The 25,740-nt window shown below is 43.3% G+C and overlaps 1 protein-coding gene across 3 annotated transcripts in view; it reads right to left on the minus strand.

Moving 5' to 3' along the window:
* The window catches only part of AFF1 (AF4/FMR2 family member 1), an 88,314-nt gene that overhangs the window by 53,089 nt on the left and 9,485 nt on the right, over positions 1 to 25,740 (minus strand). For all 3 annotated transcript variants that reach the window (XM_014949884.1, XM_014949883.1, XM_014949882.1), the window contains exons 2-3: positions 5,794 to 5,914; positions 4,333 to 5,244 (exon numbers count right to left, since the gene is read on the minus strand). In XM_014949884.1, coding sequence (XP_014805370.1) covers positions 4,333 to 5,244; positions 5,794 to 5,914 — 1,033 coding nt within the window. The remainder of the gene's footprint in view (positions 1 to 4,332; positions 5,245 to 5,793; positions 5,915 to 25,740) is intronic.

Consider the following 25,740-nt stretch of genomic DNA (forward strand, 5'->3'; position numbering starts at 1 on the left):
CCTCCAGTTCTGGGCTCCCCAGTTCAAGAGAGACAGGGAACTGCTGGAGAGAGTCCAGCGTAGGGCAACAAAGATGATTAAAGGATTAGAGCACCTCCCTTATGAGGAAAGGCTCAAAGAGCAGGGGCTCTTCAGCCTCGAGAAGAGAAGGCCGAGGGGAGACCTCATCTGTGTTTACAAGTATCTAAAGGGAGGGTTGAAGGAGGATGGAGCCGGACTCTTTTCAGTGGTTCCCAGTGACAGGATGAGGGGCAACGGGCACAAGCTGGACCATGGGAAGTTCCACTCCAATCTGAGGAAGAACTTCTTTGGGGTGAGGGTGGCAGAGCCCTGGCAGAGGCTGCCCAGGGAGGGTGTGGAGTCCCCTTCTCTGGAGATCTTCAAGCCCCACCTGGATGCTCCTGCGTGATGTGCTCTGGGCAACCCTGCTTTGGCTGGGAGTTGGACTGGATGATCTCTAGATCTCTTCCAACTCTGTCAAATCCATGAATCTGTGAATGAACAAGACCACTCTAATTTATAATTTCTGCAGTGTGACACATTAACTTTGAACAGAAGAATCTGGTTAAACTGAAGTAATAACACAAGATGTCCTTTTGGCTTTTGAACCAACTATGTGCTCCTTGTCTCACATGCTCTCATCCTGCAGCTCTTCCTTCCGGAGACTGTAAGCAAACATTAAAAAAATAGTAGTAACAGTTGTCATTCATGTTTGATCTGCTTCTTTAGCAGTGCTTGTGGTAAAGCAAAGAAGCCCTTCTCCAGTCACGTAAGATACTTCTGACTAGGAAGAGGGCAGCAGAGGAGACACAGAAGTAACACCTTGTTACCTCTCTTGGTGCAAAGCAGGGGGAAAAATTTTTTAAAAAATTCAAAAAAAGGAATATAAAAATGAGAGGGAAAAAACCAACAAAACAATCTCCCTTTTGTTCAGTAAATAATAAATAAATTATGGTTGATAGAAAGACAACACTAGTAGCTTAACACTAAATACTCTGTATTCATTAGTTAAGACCAAATGACAGTTATATATTTGTAAAGATTTTCATTTTTAAAGGATGCAGGATTAGAGCAATATATGTATTTCTAGTTCAGAGAGTTCACTTGTCTGACCACTCCTGCCAGTAGAAAAGCTGAGCGGCCATGGAGAGAAGTCAATGAAAAACTATTTATCTAGAATGGACTTGTTATTTTTGTCATCCAAACTTCTTTCCAGGTATTTAGTCATTATTATTTAGTCATTATTATATAGTATGCAACAATCACATTTTAACTAGTGGCTATTCAGAAATGCTTACTGAGGTGAACAGAACTCGATGATAGCAATCCCACAGGGATTTTTGTGCATACCATGTGTTCCAAGGACAACACAGTGTTACCAAAAAGACTTCACATGTCTGGGCACCTTCATTGTTTCTTGTTGCTATTGTAGTAGTTTTTTTCCTTATTTGCTTCCCAGTTTGTAGGTGAAGAGGAGAGTCCGATGAGGTCTCATCACATTAGATAAAAGGAGCTACTCCCTAACGTTTATGAAACTGCCAGGAAAACAAAGCCAAATCTTTAGTGAGCATCAAGTGCTATACATTCCTCCAGACTGCCCTTAATAATGCTTGAGGATTTATCAACACTGCCTCTTGGCCCTGCCATCAAGCCAATTCCCTTTAAGACATCACAGTCTTTGTCAATGGAGGTATACAAGGGTCTTTGTCAGTGCTGTGGTTCTCCTAAAGACACGAAAAGAGAGAACGACTTAAAAGCATCTTAGTTTAGGTGCTGGGGGAAGAGGTAAAACCTGGCACATTGACAGAAGGAATACATCAAAGCTTCATGTATACTGTATTTTTCAGTCTTCTCGCAATAAATTTGGAAAGATGCCTTAAAGAGACGGGGATGACGCTTGAAAGCGATGGCTTTTATTTGGGGAAGAGCTGTTCAGCTTCTTTATGTGAATGCAAAGTGAGTCACTGCACAGTTATCCAGTGTGGATTAATTCACTCTACGGTGAATCTGCTTGTCTATTCAGACTGGAAGGCTTAACTTGTCAGTGTTGCCATGAACAGAAGCTGTCAATAATGAATTCACAGCTGCAGGTGACATACGCCTTAGAAACTGAATTAGCCAAAAAACACGTGGTAGAAGAAACAGCTTTCCTAAATGATGCCAGTGGAGATCAGGGGAATGTGGCATGTTGCTGTTCAGAATAACCAGGGCCGAACAGTTTAAACAAAATTTGTAAAACCGTGCTCCCAGTTGCTGGGATGAAGAGGGAAGAACAGCGGTTTCTGCTAGTCTAGACCTAGTCACTGCCAGGGTCATGAGAGGGGAGCAGCCTCCCCACAGCTCCTGTTTCACCAAAAACAAAAGGGGGAGCCAGCCTTTCAGCTGAAGGACCCCCTGATTGGCCTTCCCAAGATCCTTTCTTTGGGTGAATCTTTCACCTGCAAGCAACAGACCTCACTGGGTGATTCCTAGAAGCAAGCCAGCCCAGCCCTGTTCCCCATCACCTCTCTCATACTGTGCATCGAAATACTTCCAGGTGTGCAACCACACTCTTTCTTCCTCTTCACGCTCCAGGCTTTAGCACCGAAAGACTGTATCACTGAAACCAAATAGAACTAAGCAAATATGATAAAGACAAGCCTGAAACAAGCAGAAAATGAAGTAATGGATTTTTCATTAGGGCTTACAGAGCCATTACCCAAAGCACCTATGCATGAAAACTGTCAGAAGTCACAGCCTGAAGATACCTACCTCAAATGAGAATCATTCCGCATATTCACATAAAGGTTTCATCTATCGGCTTCAAAACGGACTAAGCATATAATGAAAACCAGTGCTTTGGTTTGTCTTCAGTTCCCTTTTTATTAGGTTCTTACTCTGCCACAGATTTAACAGCACTCCCACACCAGCATGGATAGTGCTACTCGTGCTCTGGCAGCTGTAGGATTTTTATGGGCATTTGGATTAAGGCACACACTCAATGGAAAGCAAAAAAGTTTCATTCAGCAGACAGCATCACACCTAAAATCTAAAATCTATCTAAAATCATATTAAACCAGAGATACACGAGATGACATAAAAAGCACAAGGATGGGAAAAGATGATAAGAATAGAAATGGGACCATAAGAGTTGGGAGAGAACAAGGAAGGCTTATTTCTAAAAAAATATGCATACCCTCAAATAAAAAAAATAAAAAAAAAATAGAAAACCCAAAGAGGCAAAGAGTTTTAAGCCCTGAAATGCCCTTTATCTTTTTGGCAATAGATAATGAAGAATGGGTAATGCAGAGGGTAAGACCCTGCACTGCTTTAACTTTCTCCCCCAGGAGTAAAATACCCCAACAAGCAAATAATGAAATGCAGACCACAGTGCATTCCCACTTTGAGATATGATGTGCAGTGCCAAACCTATTTTGAAGCAAATGAAGTCTCTTTGCATGAAAGTACTTCCTTAACTTCTCAGCAGTGTCATTTTGCCAGTTTCCTCTCATTTTCCACAAGAAATTGCCTACAGTCACTTGCAGCTAATTAATACCCTTTTCCACACAAAAGGTTGCCTTCTGCTCAAGAACATCATTTTACTCATAGCTGGAAGAAGAAAGAGGGCATCTCTTTGCTTGAATGCAACATTTTACAGAACTTTCAGGCTCTTAAACCTTCAGAACTTGCTCAAAAGGCATTTGATTAAGCGGGAGACAGAATGGCCTCATGCTTCCTGAGGAAGCTAGGCTAAATCCATCTGGCAGAATTCTACAGGATGTTTTTTGTTCACATTAATACTTTCCCAAGGTACTACAGTGAGATCTTACAAAGTGTACTTAGGAGAAACCTGGAGTGTTCACAGTCGCTTATCACAAAGCCCCCAAACTTTCAACCCACCAGGTGACCACAGAACTCACTGCACAGCCAGCTGTCCCAATATTCAATGAGGATTTGGGGACTCTACCCACAGGCACCCAGACTGACACTCTGCATGTACTAACTGCAGGTGCATCACCACTCGACCTTCTCCGCATGTCATTTCACCCTTCTGCTTTTCAACAATCTTTACAGGCAAAACAAAAATCATAGCAACAGAAGCAGTCTCTCTAACCATAAAACCTGCTGCAGCCTCACTGAGAAAACCACAGAATCATGGCAAGGGTTGCATTTTCACCATCCAACAGATATCTCACCCAGGTCAGCAAAAGCCAACCCCAAAATGCACCTTCTAAACACAGTAAGACATGCACAGCCATCATTGTTACTGGTAGTCTCTGCCCTTCGATGACCTGTTCTCCCACAGCTGAATATATGCTGCCAACAACAGAGCCCCCCAACAATGACACTCACCTCTATAGGCTCAGAAGGAATTTCCAATTTGGTAAGTTTGGCTTTGGCGTTTGCCTTTAAATCTGAGATTTTTTCATAAGGTTCTCCATGGTATTCCTCCAGGAGAGGTTTGAGCTCCGGTGATTCAACTGGTGCCTGATCTTGGCCATCCATTGGTCTGACATAGGCAGTTGGTTTCTGCTGCATTGCACTGGTTTTTGATGGCAAAGATGGGGGAAAAGTGTGAGACAAAGGCTGAGTGGTGCTGGTCAGTTTAATGGCTGAGCTTTCCCGACTTTCCTTCTCCTGTGACCCTGTCACTAGGTCCTGAGATGATTTTGTTTGACTGTAGGTTGTCCCGTAACTTTTGCTGCTGTTCTGTGACCTGGAATTGATATGCTGGCTGGAATGTAGAGGTGACAGGGGTGTCACTGGAGAAGACAAAGATGACAGCAATGGAGAAAGTGCCAAAAGAGAGGCCTGCAGTTCATTAGCATGACCTTCACCACCTGCACGCCTGTCATTTCTCTTGTGGTGAAAACCTGTGTAACTTTCCTGGCCACCACGATTGTGTTCTTGACCTTGGCTCCAACCATTGGATAAGCTATGACTCTTAGTGTGCAAACCTGAAGGCTGTTCTGTTCTTGACTGTGCCTTTTGGTAATGAATGGAGTGGCTTGGAGGGGGAGGAGCTACAACTCTAGGTCCCATGGGTGGATGGTGGGTTGTGCGGTGGAATGATGATGGTAAAGTATGGCTGCTTTTTTCAAGGAAGTATGGACGATCAGGCTTTCCTTGTGGGATCAGAGGAGCAACGCTTTTTGGAATCCCTATGAGATTCTGGTGGGATTTGTTGCTGATGAGCTCCTTCACCTCCTCATAATTGCCCAGCATGTTCTGAATTCGGCTTGACAACTCATCTTCTTTATTAGTCTGCAACAGAAGAACAGAGAGGGGGAAATTTAAAGAGCACAGACCCCCGTACCCCAAGAGATCCAGCTCAAGAAGAGGCATTCTTCGGGATCTTATTTTAATCACCGTGTATCACCACAAATGAAAATTATTCAAGCTCATCTTGATCCTGCATGCAGTCTTTCCAAAGCAAGTGCAACCGCTCTGGTCAGTATCAGTTCTTCTGAGCCAAGACCATAGGTGGGCCTGCAGCCTTCAGGAACACTACCATCAGACCCAGTTTCATTCACGGCTGCAGGCAGACAGGCAGCCAAGCTGCTCCTGCTCTTCAGCACTCTCCCTCGAACTCCCAGACTACAGGAGGCCCCCAGATGAACCTGTCCAAAGTCTGTGTTACATACGGAGCTTCAAGCACATACTCTGATGAATTTAAATTAAGCAGGTGGGAAGATGCTGTGTTTGCCCATATCATGCTTAAGTCTGCTATACCATATGCAGAGGCCACAGCTCTCCTCTCCCACCCCAACCCTCCTTCCTCCTCTTCCTCTACCATGTGCCACCTGCCGTTACCTTGTAGGGTTCTGCGAAGAGGGGAGTCTTCTCAAGGAACTTGTCTCTCTCCTGCAGAGCCTCCTGATTCCGCCTCTCTTTCTCTCGGATACGCAGCAAGTTTCTGTCCTCATTGTACAAGCTTTAGGAAAGAGAAAAAGAAAGGATGGTTAGAACTTTACAGCAGTGTTATCAACAAGTATCTACTTTGTGCAGAAATCATGGTTTTCTGACAATGGATGTGTCCAGCACAAAAGTAATTTGGAAATCCACAGGGTGGATATCTGACAAATCAGTTATGCCAAATATTTGCTGTCCTGCATAGTAATGTCACGTACAAGTTACATGTAGCATGCATGTTCTCAGTGACTTCTACTCCTGATACCACAAATTAAGAAGGGTGGGAAGGGAAAAACTATCCATCCATTTAATTGTGAAGCATGAACTGAGAAGTCAATGTGAGGATAAGCATATGAACTGGCACATCCAGTTGCAACAATGGATGTAAAAACTACCATTCTTGTTCTCCTCCAGACTTCCACTCCAACTCTTCACCTGAGAGTAAAGAATCCACTATTTTGAAGATGTTGCCGCTTTCAGAGCTTGAGCTTTGTCGAGTCTACAAACAGGCTTGAAAACTTACTCTCTACTTTAAACAGATATCTGGCAAACCATGTAGTTGCATTTAAAGCAACCACGTCTTTTAAAGAGAAGGTCTCAGAAGTTTGGAACACCAGGTTGAAACACCCTGTTCCTCCTCAACCACTTACGCATGCACTCAATTCCACCAGCCCCACAACAAAACAGCAATAAAGTTGCGTCTCGTGCACAGCAGGATGACTTCATGAAAAAACAGACCCTTTAAACTACATCTCCTCTGTGAAATACTACTGCAAAATAAGAGAATCCATTTCTCTAATGCTTATGGACACTCGGGAAGAAAAATCATGCAGGTACAGTATATAGATGCAGATTTTTCTCCCCTCTCCTCTTTCTACTCTACTGTCACATACAACTCCTATGTTCTTCTTAGTACCCAACTTCTTAAGTGTCACAGCTTGGAAGGGAAGAGCCTTGTCCTCCCCACCAGTGACATCTTCTCAAATACCACACCAATAATCATCTACTGGAAGTTTAATCATCCCTAAAGGAGAGGCAGAGGGCTTGCTTTGCTGGAGGTCTGACTACTGCAGAGGCGGTTTCCTGACTCAGTGTGAGCTCTGGAAAAGGATGCTGACTGACGGCAAATTTCCATGTATGGGACTGCAGCAAGGAGGTACTTGTGTCACTAAGACAGAAAAAACATATTCAGGGGCTGGAATGTGCACATTTAAAATAGCTTCCAACTTTATTAGTGCTGAACTTTTTCCAAACATAGCGAAACAGAAGTTTCCAGTAGGCTCTATGTAGCCCACTTCTGCAAATGAACTAAACAATTTTTAACATTTAATAAAAAAAAAAAGGAACCACAGATCACTGATTCAGTAAATAGACACAATCCTTCTGTTACAAACAATATAAAATAGAAGCATTTCTTCTGTACATCTGATGCCATTTCGCACGTGAGCAATTTCCCATCTCCAATCAGTCAGTTGGTCAGCTGCCCTGTGTGTGCCAGGAAAGCTTTGTGCAGCTAGGTATGGGAGATGCCAGCTGCAGAAGACAAAAAATTAGGAGGAATATAAAGCAAACTAGAAGCAATTTTGGCCACATCTACTACTTGAAATGGTATGCGTACAATGCGTTTCATGTTGACAGCATTTTTTAAACATTATCTGTTGTTCAAGTTAGCTGGAAAATTTTTGCTCAATGAAACACCATTTTCCAAACATTCTAGGAAGTAAAAAATGATTCTGTAAATATCCTTTCTATGTACCTCAAAAAAATTCTCTTAACAGCAAATGTGAAAAAACTATAAAAGATGGTTTAACAGCCAAGACACTGGCTTTTAGCATGAGAGAGACCTCTGAAACCTCTTCTTCAATGTGAGACAGCATGGCCCAGTGTCAGGAACACCAACACCGACGGTAGAAGAAACTTTTCTGTTTTGCCGGGTGCAACTTATCCGAGATCAATCAGCTCCTCCTCCCCCATGGGTCCCCAGCACATTTTCCCCATGGCTGCACAAGCACTCAAGCCAACACAGAAGGGAGGGCAAAGGAACAAAACTGCCACCCTTGGTGGCAGTACTCGCTTCTTGACAGTCAGTATCTTCCCTTAACAATTATACAACTCTCCTGCAAGGAGCTCTTCGGATGTGTTTGGACTAATCCAGACTGTTACTGCAACCAGGTGCTCAGCTCTCCCCCACCCACCTTGACTTTTTCCCTTTTGAGGCTACCACCAAGTATGTTTTTGAGCCTCAGGATAGTATTCAGTGCGATACTGAAGGTACAAAAGGACAATCTTAAGTTAGTTTTAACTTCCCCTCATTTAGCATCAGCTGTTTTCCCAGTCATGTTTTTCCATCAGTTCTTCAGCCATAATTTTCATCATTCAATAGACAGAGGGACATATAGGAAATTAAAAGTCATAAACGGGATCTACTTTTTACAAGTGTGACAACCATGCTAAAGAGAGCAAAGCTCCTTCTGCTGCTTCATGTCTTTTGAAACACTCACCCATTTTGGTCTGCACAACACTGCTGACATCTCAGCCTGCCCTGTTACTATTCCTGTCTCGATCTACACCACGAATGCCAAGCACTCAGACCTACACAGTACTTTTCAATACAACTGCAACATCAAACATACATACTTGGTTTTGTTTGTTTTCTCCCTGGTGCTTATTAAATTACTCATGGCTTTGGCTGGAGTACACAGCACACAGAGATATTGCGCCAACTTTCCCCAAAATAGATTTTGCTACTTGCAATCCGCAGATGGTCGCGGCACACTTTGGATCCAGGGCTCCCAGAGACAAGCCGCTGAGCTGGCGGAGCTCTCTGCTGAAGCCCAAGGTGGTCAGAAATGAAAGAGGTTTAAAATGCTCTTCTAAACAACACGTAAAGGACAAATGCCACAGCCAATGCATTTCTTTTTAATACAGGTTGTTTTAAAATGAGCCACTCTCATTGTATCTTCCCAGGTAAGAGACTATTTGCCTCTTTCAGGGGAGCAGAGAAAGACACAAAAGCCACAAGAACACAAGTGCCTTGGGGAACACTGCCAAGACTTTTCAAAAGAGTAACTTCTCTTCTAACAGACTTGTTCCCAACCTCCTTAATAACCTCAGTTACTTTTCAAAACGTCGCTACTAGAGCATACCACATCCCTTTGTAATATGCATTATTATTCAGTAAGGCATATGCAATAGTATTTGAATACCTGAGACCTTTCGAGGTGCACTACCGTAGTAGTGGCCGTTCCTATAAAACACTGAGAACTTTGAGCAACAGCCTCCTTACGCTACTAGAGCCAGGCTTGCAATGACTATCGCTATCTTGTAATGACTCCACTAGTCCTGCTTGTCTAGCTTTCATCAGTAATCTAAAATGTGGTCCCAAATCAGCTTCTTCACATAGGATTTATTACCAAGGAATAGTGTACATAACTTTCTTAAACAACAAAAAAACCACCCACCCACCCACCCCCAAAACAAAACAAAAGGATACTTAAGATGGATCCAGTTAACAAGCTGGGTACCATTTCCACACACCACAGATGTGGTGTGATGGCTGACATGGGGAGTTAGTGGGGATCCACATGTTCACCTGCGACAAACCTATACAGAAGATGACTTGGTATTAACAGGCTTTTTTTCTACAGTTGCTGGGTAAAAAGGGCAGGATCTGTAAACTATTCAGATTACTATTCTTGCAGGAAGATACAGAACAGCACATTAATATCAGCAGTAAAGCAAGACTGAAAAGCATGCACTGGTGATGCACAAATATCAGCGGAACAATGCGTGTCTCCCTGGCTGAACGAGCACTGGGAGGTTGAATCGCTCCGCAGCGAGACCCTGCTGCCAAATAAACAAGTGGAAATTCTGAGCAAGAGGTTTTGTGTGTTGTTGGGCTGTTTCAACCTGTAGAGCAGGGAGGGGAGCCAAAGCCCACTGAAATCAGCAGAAGATTTCTTATTGGTTCCAATGGGCAAGGAGAGCGCATTCTTCAGTCACGGAAAACAGGCCTGACCTGGGACACACAGGAGCAAACCTCCAGCAAAACGAAGGAAAGTCATCATTTGGACATTACACAGCAGCTCACAAGGTTCAGTTTCTGCACCTCACAAAAAAAAAAAAAAAAGAAAACAAAGCAAAAAAAAACTCCTCACCCCAAAACAAACAACCCTGAAATATTAAAAGTTTATTTGAGTTCATAAGTGCTAATCATAAACCAAAGCATTAGCATAATATTACTGCATTAGCATAATATTACTACTCATATAATTTTCGTCCTCTTTACAATAACATAAAGTCTTAATATTTAAAGACAAAAGAGAACATGTATGTGCACATACAGGCACAAACAAATATTCACTAGAAAGGAGGCAAGCAGAACATAAGTCTGACATGTTGGAAGAACTGGGGAAAACTGGGCTATTTTCATTTGTGCTCCCAGGATAAAATCTGCTGTCAGCACTGCCCAATCAGGGCTCTTGCTTTTTCATTCTGCCGTGTTGTAAAAGTCTCACTAGATTGGAACTTAGAGCAAGAGAAGCCCATAAACTTGCAAATAGTTTAAAAAGTACCAGGAGCAATAAAAAAAAAAAAAAAATTAAAAAAAAACCAAACACACACAAAAACCAACAAAAAAACCCACTCACCCCAAGCTGCATATTATGACCCTGCAAATTGTTTTCTACTAAAACCCTGTTCTACCTCCATGTGGAATTACAGATATCCTTCTATTTCTGGGCTGGCAAGCATCCAAATTCAGAGTAATCAAACTGTTTTGTTCAGAGATTCTGATTACATTCAAATAAAAAGGAAACCCTAAACAACTATAACCTGTGTCTTTTGTTAACAATAATATTCACAATGAGAAGGAACTATCTTTCCTACATGAATTCCAACACTGAAACATCTTACACACCACTCACTGCAAAAACAGCAGCTGCAATACCTCTAAAGGCCTTTTCTTTCCCTGAACCTTCCTTGATCCCGAGCTCTCTTACCAGCAATAAATTCTTTTTAAAGAGTGTGTGAAGAGAAAGAGAGGAGGGACACCTCCTTTTTGTCATAATGCCAGCTCCTGCAGGTTTAACTGAAGGTTTTACTGAAGTGTCCACTTCTTTAATATAAACCTGTAGTCACTCCAGTCCCAGCATCTGTGGAGACACTGTTTCCTGGACAAAAGGTTTCTTGGTGTACCCATTAACCTGACCATTCAGGATATTTGTCAATATGGTCTTTAAAGCTTTTGAAAACCTGGGCAACGATGTAACTCGTAACACTACACAGTTTCCCCCAAGTTGGTGTTAGGAAGCCAGGCAGAAAGCAGTGGAGAACCACAGTGAGTCCAGGCCCTGTGTGGAGCCATGCCAAGAGGAGAGGAGGTCTTCCCAGCCTGGCAGGTGCCATCAGAGGAAACCCATGCAGCAAAGCCGCCTGCCAGGCTCCAGCGGGCTGTCCCTGGCGTGTGCTGGGATGGAGCCCCAGCCTCGCTATTGCCAAAGCTGCAGGGTGAGCCCCAGCTCCTGTTCTTCAGGAACCTCTCCAGACTAGTGGCTTTGATACTTGGATTTTCCTAGAATGGAAACTCAAAAAACTTCAAAACCAAAACCATCCCCAAGCTCTTCCTTACTGATTTGCGAAAATGCTTTGGGAAACTGGACCTTCAGGCTTAGCATCAAGATGCAAAGCACATAGGAGTCTGGGAGCTGGGGGGCTCCACAGTCCCACCCCCTCTGTCTTTATTATGGGCAAAACAGTTCAAAATTTGAGAGTTAAAAATAGTGCTGCACTCTGCAGCTGGGCTACACTTGATGTGTCACCAGGAAAACGCAAGTGCACTGTATGTTCTAACGGGCAGGTAAGATTGAATGTCTGCCCTGAAACATTAGTTCAGTCTCAATCGTCTTAAATATGCTCCACAAGAAGTAAACACACGCACAAATTCCCCCTGCTTCCCCCCCCAAAACCCAACAGATCATGCTTTGCTACACACTGAAACAGTAAAATTCTCCTAGGCTCAAAGCAGCCCAGGCTGCAGAGGGTAGACTGCTGGCTCCAGTAGTAAAAGATCTGGTTCAGAAAGTTCTGCAAAGCATCCAACACCCTGACCCATGACATCATCCAGGCTTGCGTCTGTAATAGGAACTGTGAAAATACCAACGTGCTCTGAAGCCGTTCTCAGTGACATGACAATCCTTACTATGGAGCTTTAAATGCTGATCTGTGACAATCCAGCCCATGACAACATTTACAAAAAATAGACTAGTGCAGGAAGAACAACTGCCTCTCCTCCCATCCTGTGTGTTCTCTGAACAACAATAAAAACCTGCTTTAGTTTTAACTGTAGTAAGATCTGTTGCTGGCTCCCAACAGGAATTATTCCAGCAGAATAGAAGGGGGTGGAAAAAGGGTAAAAAGCAAACACACAAACACTGTTCGCTTCCTTCTGAACATGCAGAACCTGCAAACCATCAGGACTCTGCATTGGGACCTGATGGGACGCACCCACGAGTGCTGAGAGACCTGGCAGAAGTCGTTGCTGGGCCAATCTCCAACATCTTTGAAAGGTCCTGGAGAACCAGCAAGGTGTCTGAGGACTAGGGGAAAGCAAATGTCATCCCAGTCTTCAAAAAGGGCAAGGAGAAGGACCCATGAAACTACAGACCAGTCAGCCTCACATCCATCTTTGGAAGATGATGGAATGGCTCATTCTAGGCGTCATCTCAAAGCATATGGAAGAAAAGAAAGCTATCAGAAGTAGTCAACATGGATTCACCAAGGGGAAATCACATCTGACTAACCTGATAGCCTTCTACAATGGCATGACTGGATGGATAGATGAGGGGAGGGTGGTGAATGTTGTCAACCCTGACTTCAGCAAGACTTTTGACACAACCTCCCACAGCATCCTCATAGGTAAGCTTAGGAAGTGGGGGTTAGATGAATGGACAGTGAGGTGGACTGAAAACTGGCTGAAAGACAGAGCTCAGAGGGTCGTGATCAGTGGCACAGAATCTAGTTGGAGGTCTGTGACAAGTGCAATCTCCCAGGGGTCAGTACTAGGTCCAGTCCTCTTCAATATTTTCATCAGTGACCTGAATGAGGGGGTGGAATGTACCCTCAGCAAGTTTGCTGATGATACAAAACATGGAGGGGTGGCTGACACACCAGAAGGCTGTGCCACCATCCAGCAAGACCTGGACAGGCTGGAGAGCTGGGCAGAGAGGAACCTGATGAACTTCAACAAGGGCAAGTGTAGGGTGCTGCACCTGGGGAGGAAGAACCCCCTGCACCAGGACAGGTTGGGGGTGACCTGCTGGAGAGCAGCTCTGAGGAGAAAGACCTGGGAGTCCTGGGGGACAACAGGATGGCCATGAGCCAGCAATGGGCCCTGGTGGCCAAGAAGGCCAAGGGCATCCTGGGGGGCATCAGGAAGAGTGTGACCAGCAGGTGGAGGGAGGTCATCCTGCCCCTCTGCTCTGCCCTGGGGAGGCCCCATCTGGAGCACTGGGTCCAGTTCTGGGCTCCCCAGTTCCAGAAGGACAGGGAACTGCTGGAGAGGGGACAGCAGAGGCTACAAAGATGACAAGGGGCCTGGAACATCTCTCTTAGGAGGAGAGGCTGAAGGATTTGGGGCTTTTTAGTCTGCAGAAGAGAAGACTGAGGGGGGGATCTGATCAATGCTTAGAAATACTTCAAGGGAGGGTGTCAAGAAGATGGGGCCAGTCTTTTTTCAGTGGTGCCCAGTGACAGGACAAGAGGAAATGGGCACAAACATGAATGTAAGAAGTTCCACCTAAACATGAGAAGGAACTTCTTTCCTGTGAGGGTGGCAGAGCCCTGGCAGAGGCTGCCCAGGGAGGTGGTGGAGTCTCCTTCTCTGGAGACATTCCAACCCGCCTGGACATGTTCCTGTGCAACCTGTTTTGGCAGGGGGTTGGACTAGATGATCTCCAGACGTCCCTTCCAACCCCATATCATTCTATGATTCTGTAACCTCTTCCTCCACAACAGTAAGAGAGAACATTTCTTTTAGGACAACTGCAGGAAATAATAAATTTATTGAAGCTGTTTTGTCATTAAAATGGAGTTTTTATCATGTGAAGCTGTCAATTAACATTTCTCAAGATTGAGAAACATATTCTTGTTTAATTTCAAGGCAAGACGTATAGCCCCCAAAGAAGATTAAACAGAAATCACATAGATGCACTGTAACAGCCTTGCTGTAGCATCCCAGCACTGCTGGTCTAGAAGTCTCCGTGGAAGAATCACCACCAATTTCTACAGCCAGGATCACAGCTACAAAGAATAAATATGCTGTTTCATTCATCACCCCATCATCTTGAAAAGAAATATGGATAAACACATGGCTCAGGAAGTTACTGAGCAACTCAGAAGATAGATGTGCTCAGCACTCACACTGTACCACCGGAGCAGCTTGCCTGACAGCGTCTGCAACAAAAGCAGATTAAAGGATAACATTAAACTTAATACCAAACAGTTTCAAAAATGCCTCGTCCTACCCTTTACTTCCTTTCCTTTAAGGAAACGTTGTCAGGTTGTGACTGGCTGGATATCTTAACGTTCTGTTTCAGATCAAACACTATTTCACAAAACATACACAGTTGGAACAGAAACAAGTAAGAAAACACATGGCAGAAGCGCAACAGATGGTACCATTAGTCAAGTATTTTCTGCATCACCATTCACCAGCTTTGGTACACGCTTTCCAAAAACACTTATTTTCACATTGGAGAAATACAAGTTGGAATTTGTTTTTCAAGTTTTTGCTTCCTTCAATTCATCAAGTCTATCCAGCCCTGTTCACTGACTGTACAGTGGCAGCATTAGACAGCTGAGCAAGAGATCAAGACCTCACAGCCCATCCGTACTTCCACAATGATTGTAAGAAACCTCCTGGCAAATATTTTTCAGCAAAAATAATGTTGCAAGGATACCCAGTACTGCAAGCTTTCCTTCAAACCATATGGAAAAATGAAGCAGAATACATCTCTTCTTACATTTTAAATACACAGCTCTCTGGGTTACACCAAAAGACTGAAGTGGAGAATGGCTTGGATGTTATAACAAGCAGCAGGAAAACTTCCAGATTGCTTAAGTAGAAGCTAAGTTGCCTGTTGCCAGGAAAAAAAAAAAAATCAGTTCTACCTATGTAACATTAAGCATCTTCTCACTCTGCCTCACGGCAATCTTTGGGTTCAAATTCTTACTTATTCGTTTCCTATCACTGTTGCCAAGTTTAAAAATATATTCATTACTCAGCCACTAAAAGGTTTTTGCTTCCTTTCAGCATCAATAGGCCTTTCTTCATCAAGCAGTTCCCAGGAGTAAGCCTGAACATTTCCTGAGAAGAGATGAGCCCCCGCAGCGCCCAGTGACTTTGGCAGGAATTGGAACTCTCACTCTTCAAACCCTTCACAGAACTGATCCTAAACCCCCCAAATCCTCAAATAGCTATGCACTTTAAAACACACTCCAGGTCTCAGAGCAGTGTTTCTCAGCTTATGGCCTACAAACCATTGAAGGCTCAAAAGAAGAAAAATAAGATTTGTGAAATAAACAAATGTTAACCACCTCTTCTCTGTCTGCTCAAAAAAGGCAAACAAATGAAAGGTTTATTACTCGCATTCTCCCCTCACACACTGAAATGTTTAAAATCTAACTTTTATTTAGTTGTAAATGAAAGCCATTTAAACAATATCACATTAGACAGGCCTTGGACACTTTCAGAAAAGCTGTGGCACTCTCCAGCTGAAAATCTTTCCAACGGGGGTGCCCCGAGCTTCCTCTGCCTCCCCACCTCCACGGCAACTGGAGCTGTCATACCGGAGCCAACCGTCCCTCCGTCTCCACAGACACACCATCTACCCTGTCAGCAGAAAGCTTCTGGTTGCGGGAGACAAGAAAGCCTCCCAATGAATACGTAAGACAACCAACCAACCCACCCCCTCCTGAAGTGGTAATGCCCCCAGAGGCCAGCACACAGCACATAGAGACTGTTAGGAGAAGGATGCTCCCAACAAAAAGCAGGAGCTCATGCTGAGGGAGAGCCTCGCTTAACAGCCACATACAGCAGCAACATAGAAAATTGGGAAAAGTGTGACAGTTACTTCAGTTTATACAGTCTTCATTTACTTATCTTCAATAACAGCACTTAACTATGTTGCACCTGAACAAACCAAGAAGCAGTCTCTCCACTTGGGATGCCACAGAAATGAAGTCTCTAAAGAAATCCAGGCTTTCAACCTCACCCCACGCTCGCTGATGTTAATGGAATGCTGTCAGAAAAGGTGCTAATTATAAGTTACACAGGGAACACGAAAGTTGTCATTCTCCATCTAAACGCAAATACACAAAGATGGCTTCTAAGAAGGTGTGGATGTGTGAAGCATAATTACAAGGAGAGCAGACAAGGCATTGGAACAATGATGAATTTAAGGCTTTGTTTGATCTGGATGTGGCAGGCAAAGGAGGAAATGCAAAAAATTTAAATCACCAGTTACGTGCAATGAAAAATCCTGACCCCCTCGTAGAGACAAGGTGTTCTGTACACAGCAGCCTAATTCATCAGGCACGCATCTCCGGATTTTCCCAAGCCAAGCGAGTGGTCCGACAGCCTTTCAGTCCTGAAGGTACGTATGTCTTTTTGGGTAAGTGAGTAAAGATGTGCAACTCAAATGCTATTTCAGCCATTACATATGCACAGGACGGTTCAGACAAAGCTGCTGGTGTCTTGGCAGCAGCACTGATGGAGCAGCTCTAGATGTGCAGCCTAGGATGGGACCTGAGTGCAGAACTCAGATCCAAGATCTCAGATCAGGGTCCAAGAACCCCCTCACAGCTGCACGTCAAGCAGCCTTGGTTGTGGTGACCCAACTGTGACAAGACTCAGCTTACACGTGAGCAGCTTTTGCAAGCAAGAGGAGTCCATTCATGTTTCTTCTCACTTCATCAGCAAGGACCTTCTTGATTCGGTCAGGAAGCAGAGAGACTGCCCAAATGACTGGGGTCACTTTGCAGAGGCGACAGTGAAGAGTTCTAAACTGCACTCTTTGTATCAAAACAGGAGAGTTCAGTCTGTCACTGCAGTTACACTCCTGTGTTGCACAGCCGAGCAAACATTTTCACACACACCTCCAGAGGCACTCCCCCAGCCTGCTCTCAGACCCCAGACCAATCTGGTTACGCTCAGCCAGTACCTTGAGAAACGCACACCCAGAGCGTGTTACATCCTGACTTTGAGAATGGCTCTGTTTGGAGCATTCCCTGCTGAGCAGACCCTGTCCTAACAGGGAGGAGATTCTGAGTCACCCACCATCACTTGTCTGCAAAAAGGCCCGCGGAAACGATCGCACTAACAGAAAAGCCATTTACCCTTCAAAGGTACTTACATCATGCCTTCCTAGATCAAAGGCTGTTGGAAGTAAATACAAGGCTTGGCACTATCAATAAACATATGGGGTGTAACCTTTCTACCAGAATGTAAACTTTGGGTCTACTTGGAAGTTTAGCTCAGGGAGAAAACATGTACTGTCAAAGCACAGGAAAAACAAATTTCAAAGGCGAGCCATTCTGTTCCTCCTCCTGCTGCCCCCACAGCAGTCATGGAGCCAATTCACATTCTTATCCCACTCCATTCTGCTTCTCTTCTTTCAAGTGGTCCCACACTCACATCATTTCTAAGCACTTCCTGCTCCCCTCCCAAAACCTGCTTCAGCATGCAAGCTTGTAAGCTACTCAGAATGGACTTCTTAGCAGATGGACAGCATAGCCTTCATCAAGCACCATCCATCGCCCCAGTGACTGCAGGATCACATCTGAGTTTTCATCCATCATTCTTCTTTCTTCTGGATTTGTCTTGGTGTCACCTTGCATTAGCTCAGGCCCCGCTCTGACAAGCCTTGGATGTTATCTTCCTGATGGTTCCTCTGAGTCGACCTCCCATGTTTGCTTTCTTTCCCATGAGAACAGCCATGCCGATAACACAGCCTGGAGCATCTGCATTAACACCATCATCCCAAGTGCCTCTACACAACAGAGAAAGCATCACCAACATTTTCTCTTCCTTCTAAGCCCCAACAGGCCCACCAAATGACCAAAAGACGTGAGCTGCCTGGTTGAATCAAGCTAAGGGTAGCTTAGCTTGAACCAATTAGGAAACGTTGTTGATCAAAGGCCACAGAACACTTCTCATGTGAGCAGAAGAGAACTTTTCACCGACATACCTGATGGCTGTAAACATATTGGAAATTGCTATGCACAGACTTACTGTAGTAACTCACCACTCTTTGTTGTTGCTTAGAAATTTCTCTGGATTGCCTAAGAAACAGCCAGAAATCAGCAGATGCTAACATTAAGTGGACAAGCAGGTAAAAGACATCACTAAATAGGTTCGTTTAGTTTACAGAGGAGCATATACTTGGTGGATGGGTTTATATCCTTCCATTCTTCTTTCCCTTTTCCTATCCTGAAAAGCATGTTTCTTGAGTTGACACTGCCTTTTTTTAAAAAAAAAATAATTTCTTTTGATAGAGCATAGTACAACAAACACCACAAGAATACTGTTTAATTTTTTTCCAATAGAGCACTATGAAAAATGAGATTTTTATACAGAAGATGCAGTCAATTTTGCATTTAAAATGGTGTCTGTAGAGGGTCATTTCTGATTAAGCACTCCATATACACATATAATGACATCTCATATAAAGCTACACCCCAGTAGCAAGCTTTACCCAGTTATGAACAACAAATTATCAACAGCTATGCAAAGATATCCCTAAAAACCTGAGTCACTTTTACCACAAAAAATAGCTATTTTTTTTTGGTCTTTTTACCTACCAAGTGCCACACACGCCAGGATAGCAACCTCACTAGCACTTATACCCATGAACATATTTTTATCTGCCTTCCTAAAGCCAGCAGAGCTCCCCACATAAGAACTGTGACACATTTCCAGCTCAAAGCCCAGACTTCTACCAAATATTGCACATTAAAAAAAAAAGTACACAAAGCCCTCAAAGTGTCACAAACACATCTATAGAATTAATGCAAAAAATGATGTGAGGAAATAATAAGGAAACAAGAGAGGAAAGAGAGAGGGAGTAAGTCACAGAATTTTCTCCAGGGTTTCTTCTCCCAGAAGAATGCCATACCTCGAGAAACTCTCCAAAAGAAGTGTCATGGGCAAGGGAGAAATTACCTCTAATGATGTATGATCATTTTGATTTCCTCAGATAAGGAGGAAAAGAAATGGAGAGGGTTGAAAAATACTTTCACACAAGGTGCAACCCCTTTCCAGGGCTAATAGGGCTGATATTGCTCCACCCAGTCTAAACATGACAACACAAAGTGACTTTAAAAGGCAGTGACCTAGGACCAAATCTCACTAGGGAAAGCGCATGTTTAAGTAACCACAGACGTACTGTAGTAACGCAGTGTTGCAGAAGAACTGTTGTCATAGTACAGAGTCTTCTGAAAAAGCAACAATTCTTCTATTTAAGCGTCCTGCCTAGAGCCTGATTTTGTTAAAAACTTGCTGCAGTTAAGATAAATCCCCGTGTAGCCACCGTCCAGCTTTTATACCAGTTGTTTCAACTTCCCCGGCGGCACCCCAGCCTGCTGCAAGGTAGTGGATTTTTCCCCTTTATGAAAGCAGAGGTAAAGCACTTCACAACTGCCATGAGCTATGAATGTATAAATGAGCTCAAACGTGGCCACGTCAGAGCAGCACAGCACCAATTTGTCTGGACAAGGCAGTGCTGGGTGTTCACGATGGCAGTAAGAAACTTTAAGATAAGCACGCATGTTGGTGACCCAGCTTGAGGCCTTCTGCTCTCCACCAGCACAGCTCCCACCGCTCCAACCAGCGGGCTGTCCTGCCGCCTCAGCCATTGCCCTCTTCATTATCTATAGGCCGCTCACCACAAAAACAATCCTGCAATTCTCCCCGGTATTTAAGTCAGCCTGAGACACGTAAATAAATCTAACCTGAGTGTTAGCTTACAAACCCCAGCTCAGGAAAATCGTGTGACTGAAGTAAAAATTGCTGGAAGAGTGCCAAAACTCCAGTTTTGTTAAGCCCAGCTGGATCCTCTAGGATTCTGCACTTCAGAAGATGCTTACTGCAGGTGCAAGAAGTCAAATGCAATAAATTTTCTACTTTAAGACTACATTAAAATTATTCAAGCGGACGTACTTTTTATTTATGGATTTTACAGAACTGGCTTCCTAAATGCTATTAAAAAAAACAACACATTTCTCCACCACACCAAGGAAGAATTTTAACAAGACATATAGTTAGTAAAAAAGAAACTGAAGTGTTTAGTGAGCAGCTGCTTCACGTGCAGATCTATCCTCACATAGCACTCCTCCTCACACACTAACATCCCTGTGCACCCAGCCAAGTACATCACTGGTTTTCCATAGGAACCTGCTACCAGCTGACCTTGTCCATGCTCTGCCGAGCAGCTCACAAGTCCACCAGCTGCCCTGCCACACAGCCCACGGGTACCACATCACACATCTACTGCCACACGGTGCATCACACCCTCATTTCACACACAGCTCCATTTCTGCACCATCTCTCCACAGAGAGCCCTTGCACACTCCCCACACACGTGTCACACTCTCTATGTAAAATCCTTCCCAAACAATTGGCTAAATCAGACCTAGTGTGCAATAAACAGTAACATGACAGTACTATAACTCATTTGAGATTAAGAAAAAAGTAAAGAATATCAAAAACCAAAATTCTTTCATACTTTCACAGGAATTAGGAGCAAACAACTCATGCATGAATGAAAAGGTTTCCTTTTTTTTTTTTTTTGGAGTTTTCTACTTACATAACAGCGTGTACCAAGTAACAGGTTGGACAAGTCTTATCTGCAATGCAAGGACTAAATAGGAACAGAAGAGATTAGCAATGTTTGCAGAAAAGATCTGTTCATATGTTAAAAAGCCTATTTTAAAATCTTTCCTGCAGTCTCTGCCAGACTATAATTATTCAAGAAGTATTTCCTGATTTTCCCATCTACACAGATAAGCACCTGCTAATTTTCCTACGGCTTGTAACTGCTGATCGATTTTATTACAAGGCACATATGCTCCATATCTGAGTACCTCTCTGTGCTGGAGTTTCATATTGCATTCAAATCATTAGCCTGATGTCTATGTAACAAAGCATCTCATTGTCGTTCAAAAGGACTTGGCAAGCGTTCAGACTGTGCAAGAGCAATAACCCATGGCAGGGTGCATTAGGCAGGTACCGATGCATGCCTAATGCACGTTGCAAAGCCTATGCCACTCCAAAATAAACTCTGAAGTAGCAGGGAAAAGGAAAGATAAGCTTTTAAAAAACATTTACATGCAGTTCATTTTACAGAAGCTATTACTTCTAGCAACTACAAAAAGCTTCTCCTTTAAGAGAATAATTTTTAAAAGCTATAAATACTTTTTCCCCTTCAAATGTGTCAGAATTAAACACATTTATTCAAAATTTTTCTATTTTCAAATTTAAAAAAAAAACTAAAAAAAAATAACTATAACTTTCCTAATTATCATTCCCTGATAATCGTGCTCTGTTCTGGAGAGCACACACCTGTACACCAAACCAACTGCCAGCTAATCTTTTTTTCACCTGCCACTACCTAACCCAGGTGAAATACCCGACAGACAGAGCTTCTGTAAGGACCGATGGTGACTTGAAAGACTTGCAGCAATATCAAAAAAATGATAATGTCAATATGCCTTTGAGCCCATCTCCTCTACTGCTTAAAAACAGAGGTATTTTTTGTGGACCACATAACACAGCAAAAGCCATGATTTTCACAGGGAGGCAGAGGGACAATGCATTTTCTAGCTGAAATGGCAAACTACTACATGCCAGGAGTTATCTGCCAATAATTGGGCAATGTGCTGATTAATAGTTTTTTTGGATTGCCTAAGGACAGTGCACGCATGAGTATCTTGCTACTATTAATTAATTGCTCTTTGTGCATTTTATCCTAGTGGAATTTACGTGTCCCACACAGTAAATACCCTGAATGAGGCAATTTCTACCTCCAAAAGCACTTACTATTGTCAGTTTATTTGCCCTGCTTAGTCTTATGCTCAGATTGGCAATAAATCACCATTCTTAGCAGCTGAAGTGTTTAGAGTCTTTCATTCAATATTCTTTCCTCCCCAGTGTCCCCCTCTGCAAGTACAGTAATCGTGTGCTGAGTAGTCATTTATAGCACTGCAATTAAGAGATTATTCCATTAGGCTTTGCTTTTCTATCCAGTTTTATATTTCCATTAAAATCACTTAGTTAAACAATTGAGCAACTAACCTAAGTCAAGTGAAAGAGCCTCACCAGGCTTCTGCCTTCGCAGGCAGACCCCTGTGAAGCAGCCCAGGGAGTACTCTACCACCCTTGAAGGAAGTCACAGACAGTAATGGCAGTGATTGCATACCAAGCATGTGACCATGGCTGGAAAACATCACCAAGGTACTGCAGGAATATGCAGAAGGAGTTTCACCAGGCATACGCAGTATTTTTGTCCACTCTGCAGTGACTCGGGACATCTTTCAGGGACACAGCACCTTCTCTGACAAAACCCATCAAAGCCTCTGCCCTTATGAGTATTTTCCTGGTAAGGACCAACAGCCTCTGCACATCCCCGTCCCCAGTGCCACACCGGTGACAGACAGTTTGGAAGGAGAAGGAATCAGCACCACCTCTCCCTGGGTTCCTCATCCCCTGCCCTCCCACACAGGTTCCCAATGACACTCAGACATCACCCCGAGCACGATGCAAGAGGTATGCGCTTTGCTCTCTGAGGGACCAAGCCTTACTGTAACCATTGCCTCAAACTTCTGAGGAAGATTTAAGAATTCTTCCATGTAGGCTGCTGTGTTTTCCCTCACCCCCTGACTCTGTCTAGAGCTACAGCCACTGCCAGCCACGGTAAGCCTCTGGAACAACCTGCTTCCAACCAGACAGCGCCCTGCGGCCTCACACAGATGCACTTCCTCAGGATTGCTTCATCTCTCTGTAGTCTCTCACTGTCCTACAGATTCATTAATGAAGCATCCACAAACACAATGAATAACAAGTCCAACACCAGCTAACACCCTAAATAACCCAAGTAACATCCAGCCAAGTCATTTGTAGAAAGCTATGTATTTTCAAGAAAACACAAGCTGATCACAGAGATTTGGAATAACTTCGAATAACTAAATCTCCCTAAAAATCTCATCATACACTTTCAAATATGTTCTGTGTCTTTTTCGTCTTACTCAATTGCCTTGTATTTACCAAACATGCAACCACAAAAGAGCAGACATTTTGCACAACAAACTTATTATGCATAAGTATGTCCGGAAGCCACTTGAAAAGTGGGAGGAAGGAAAGAACAGAGAGAGACACTATTTCTGTATTTTCCTATTCCACCTGAAACTTTCCTTTTATCCATCCTCAGAACAACTCTTCCAGTCCTTCCTGGCTAAGCATATTATGACTTAGCCCCACATTTTTTCACTTAGAAATATGATGCTTGTAGCAATACACACAATTTCCTTTATTCTTTCTCTGGTGTAAGGCTAATATCCCTCCCCTCTCCCACATCTCTTTTTCTGACATGCACACATATAGAACTCATTCCTCAGTTTCAAACTGAGAATCAGGAACCCATTGTGAGCACCTGCTTATACACACACACACGCAAAAACCATCCTCGATGTAAAAGCTCCAAGTCAAGAATTCATTTTGCTCGAGCACAGCTCTTTAACAGGTTTATTTCTTGAATTGGACTTGAAAGCTTAAAGCCAACGGAAACTAGAAAAACAGATACTGGTCTAAATTCCTCTATTCACTAAAGCAGTTTATTACTTTGTAATACACAGTTTAAGCCTCTCAAGATGTGGAGGGAATGCATCAGCTAAGCATACATGCTGAAGACCATAATTTGGCCCCAAATGAGACAGACACAGAAAAATCCAGAGGGCCCCGTGAGATTCGGAGCAGCAGCTGTAACACCATCTCGCACGTACACCCTGCTGAGCCCTGTCACATCTCCTCATGCCACTGCCTCAGCTTCCAGCACACCCTGGGCAGGCTGAACTCACACAAACCATTTCAATCCTCCACTGGTTTCCTACTTTCCATCCAGACTTTGCTGAGCATCAGCAGGATCCCAGATCTTATCTGGTCAGTGCCTGCACCTCATCTGCACCCCATCTTACTTGCACTTGCTCACCAAAGGGACAGAGAAGAGGAAGGGGTGAAAGAAGAGTTCAAGGACTTTCTAAGAAAACTGCATGACTTAAAGACCTTTTAAATGCATCATATTAACCCCATGACTATTACTGTTTTTTCAACCCCCACACTCTAGCTCTTCTGTGTTCAGGGACTTCTCTAGGGGAAAGAAAGCAACATTGAATAAACAAAACCACATCATTATTTGCTCACAGATTACTGCACATAAACAGTCTTTAAAGTTGCTACAGCCAAGTAAACAGTTTATATCAAAATCATCTGTACATTTCTGTCATTAGGCTGAGAGGGAGGACTATGGCCCATTTTCAAGGAAGCAATTTTTTTAAAAAGGAAACCATTAACTTAATACTTGGTCAATGGACAAAGGAACAGGGAAGTAAAGAAGCCATTTTCCCCATATTTCCCCTGTCCATAAGGTGCATACTTTTTCATCTCTCCATGCATGACGCCCCTTGCCCACTAAATTAACAGCTAGAAAGCAAGGGACCATAGGAAAAAAAAAATGTAAGGATGGCTAATATGGAAATCCACCTAAAAAAAAAGCAAAAGATAGGGCTGGGACACAAAGTGTTTTTTTCACAATACCTTCTTTTATGCGGCATTTCTCTCAGACATTTTCAAGAGGGGGAGTATTTTTGAACATGACATTTGAATCTTCCTTTTGCTATATCTGAAAAAAAATGACGTTTTCTCCCCCTCTCCACTGCCATATCAGCACACAAATGACTACTGCCAAATCATAAAGCTACAGGAATCGGCACTCTTAAGGGAGCTGAGTGGAAATGGGAGCAAATGCAAGAGCCTTGACTGAGAGACCACATGCTCCATATGCGACTCTCTATAATTAATACAGCACAGATACAAAGTCCTGTATTTGGCCACAAAATGACACAAGGTTCAGCCCAAAGGACAGGATGTCAACTAAATGTTCATTAGATTTAAAAATTAACCCGGATCACATCTGGCTTTATAAGTATTACTGGATAGGGATTTGGGGGAGGGGGAGAGGAGGGAGCTCTTTTTCTTTGTTTTGGTGTGTTTTGTTTTGTTTTTAAATAGCACAGTTCCCAAGTTTTCATGATAAATTCTCTCACAAGTTGTTGTTTTGCTATTTGAACATCAACACACACCAATATAGCTGCCAAAACTGAACCTGAGAAGCTTCTGGTTGCAATTATGAGATTATGTTATAATCACAAACTGTTTTAATTTGTTTAAGAACTACAGAAAGCAGGTTCTGGCTGTGAAATGCAGTGTGAGGCTACATCAGCTGTCTACATTGTAAGATAAAGGAACAGCAATAGGCTCCCTGCACATAAATTCAGTCTGTCTCTCCAAAGACCTATGAAAAAGGGATGTGTAATGAGACCAACCTATCTACTGTAGGTCAGTTTGTCCGGTTTACTTAACTGACTCAGAAAGAAAAAACATTTTGCAAAACATTGGGAACCAGACTGATTCACATATTCAAGTAATGGAAGAACCAGCTCGGGAGCCAAGTTTTAATGCTGTAATTTCTGCAGACTGACAATTTTATCCATCCACTTTAATCTGCTGTCATCCTACTTGTG

This window comes from Calidris pugnax, unplaced genomic scaffold, assembly GCF_001431845.1.
Source record: "Calidris pugnax isolate Ruff unplaced genomic scaffold, ASM143184v1 scaffold42, whole genome shotgun sequence".
NCBI classification, from domain to species: domain Eukaryota; kingdom Metazoa; phylum Chordata; class Aves; order Charadriiformes; family Scolopacidae; genus Calidris; species Calidris pugnax.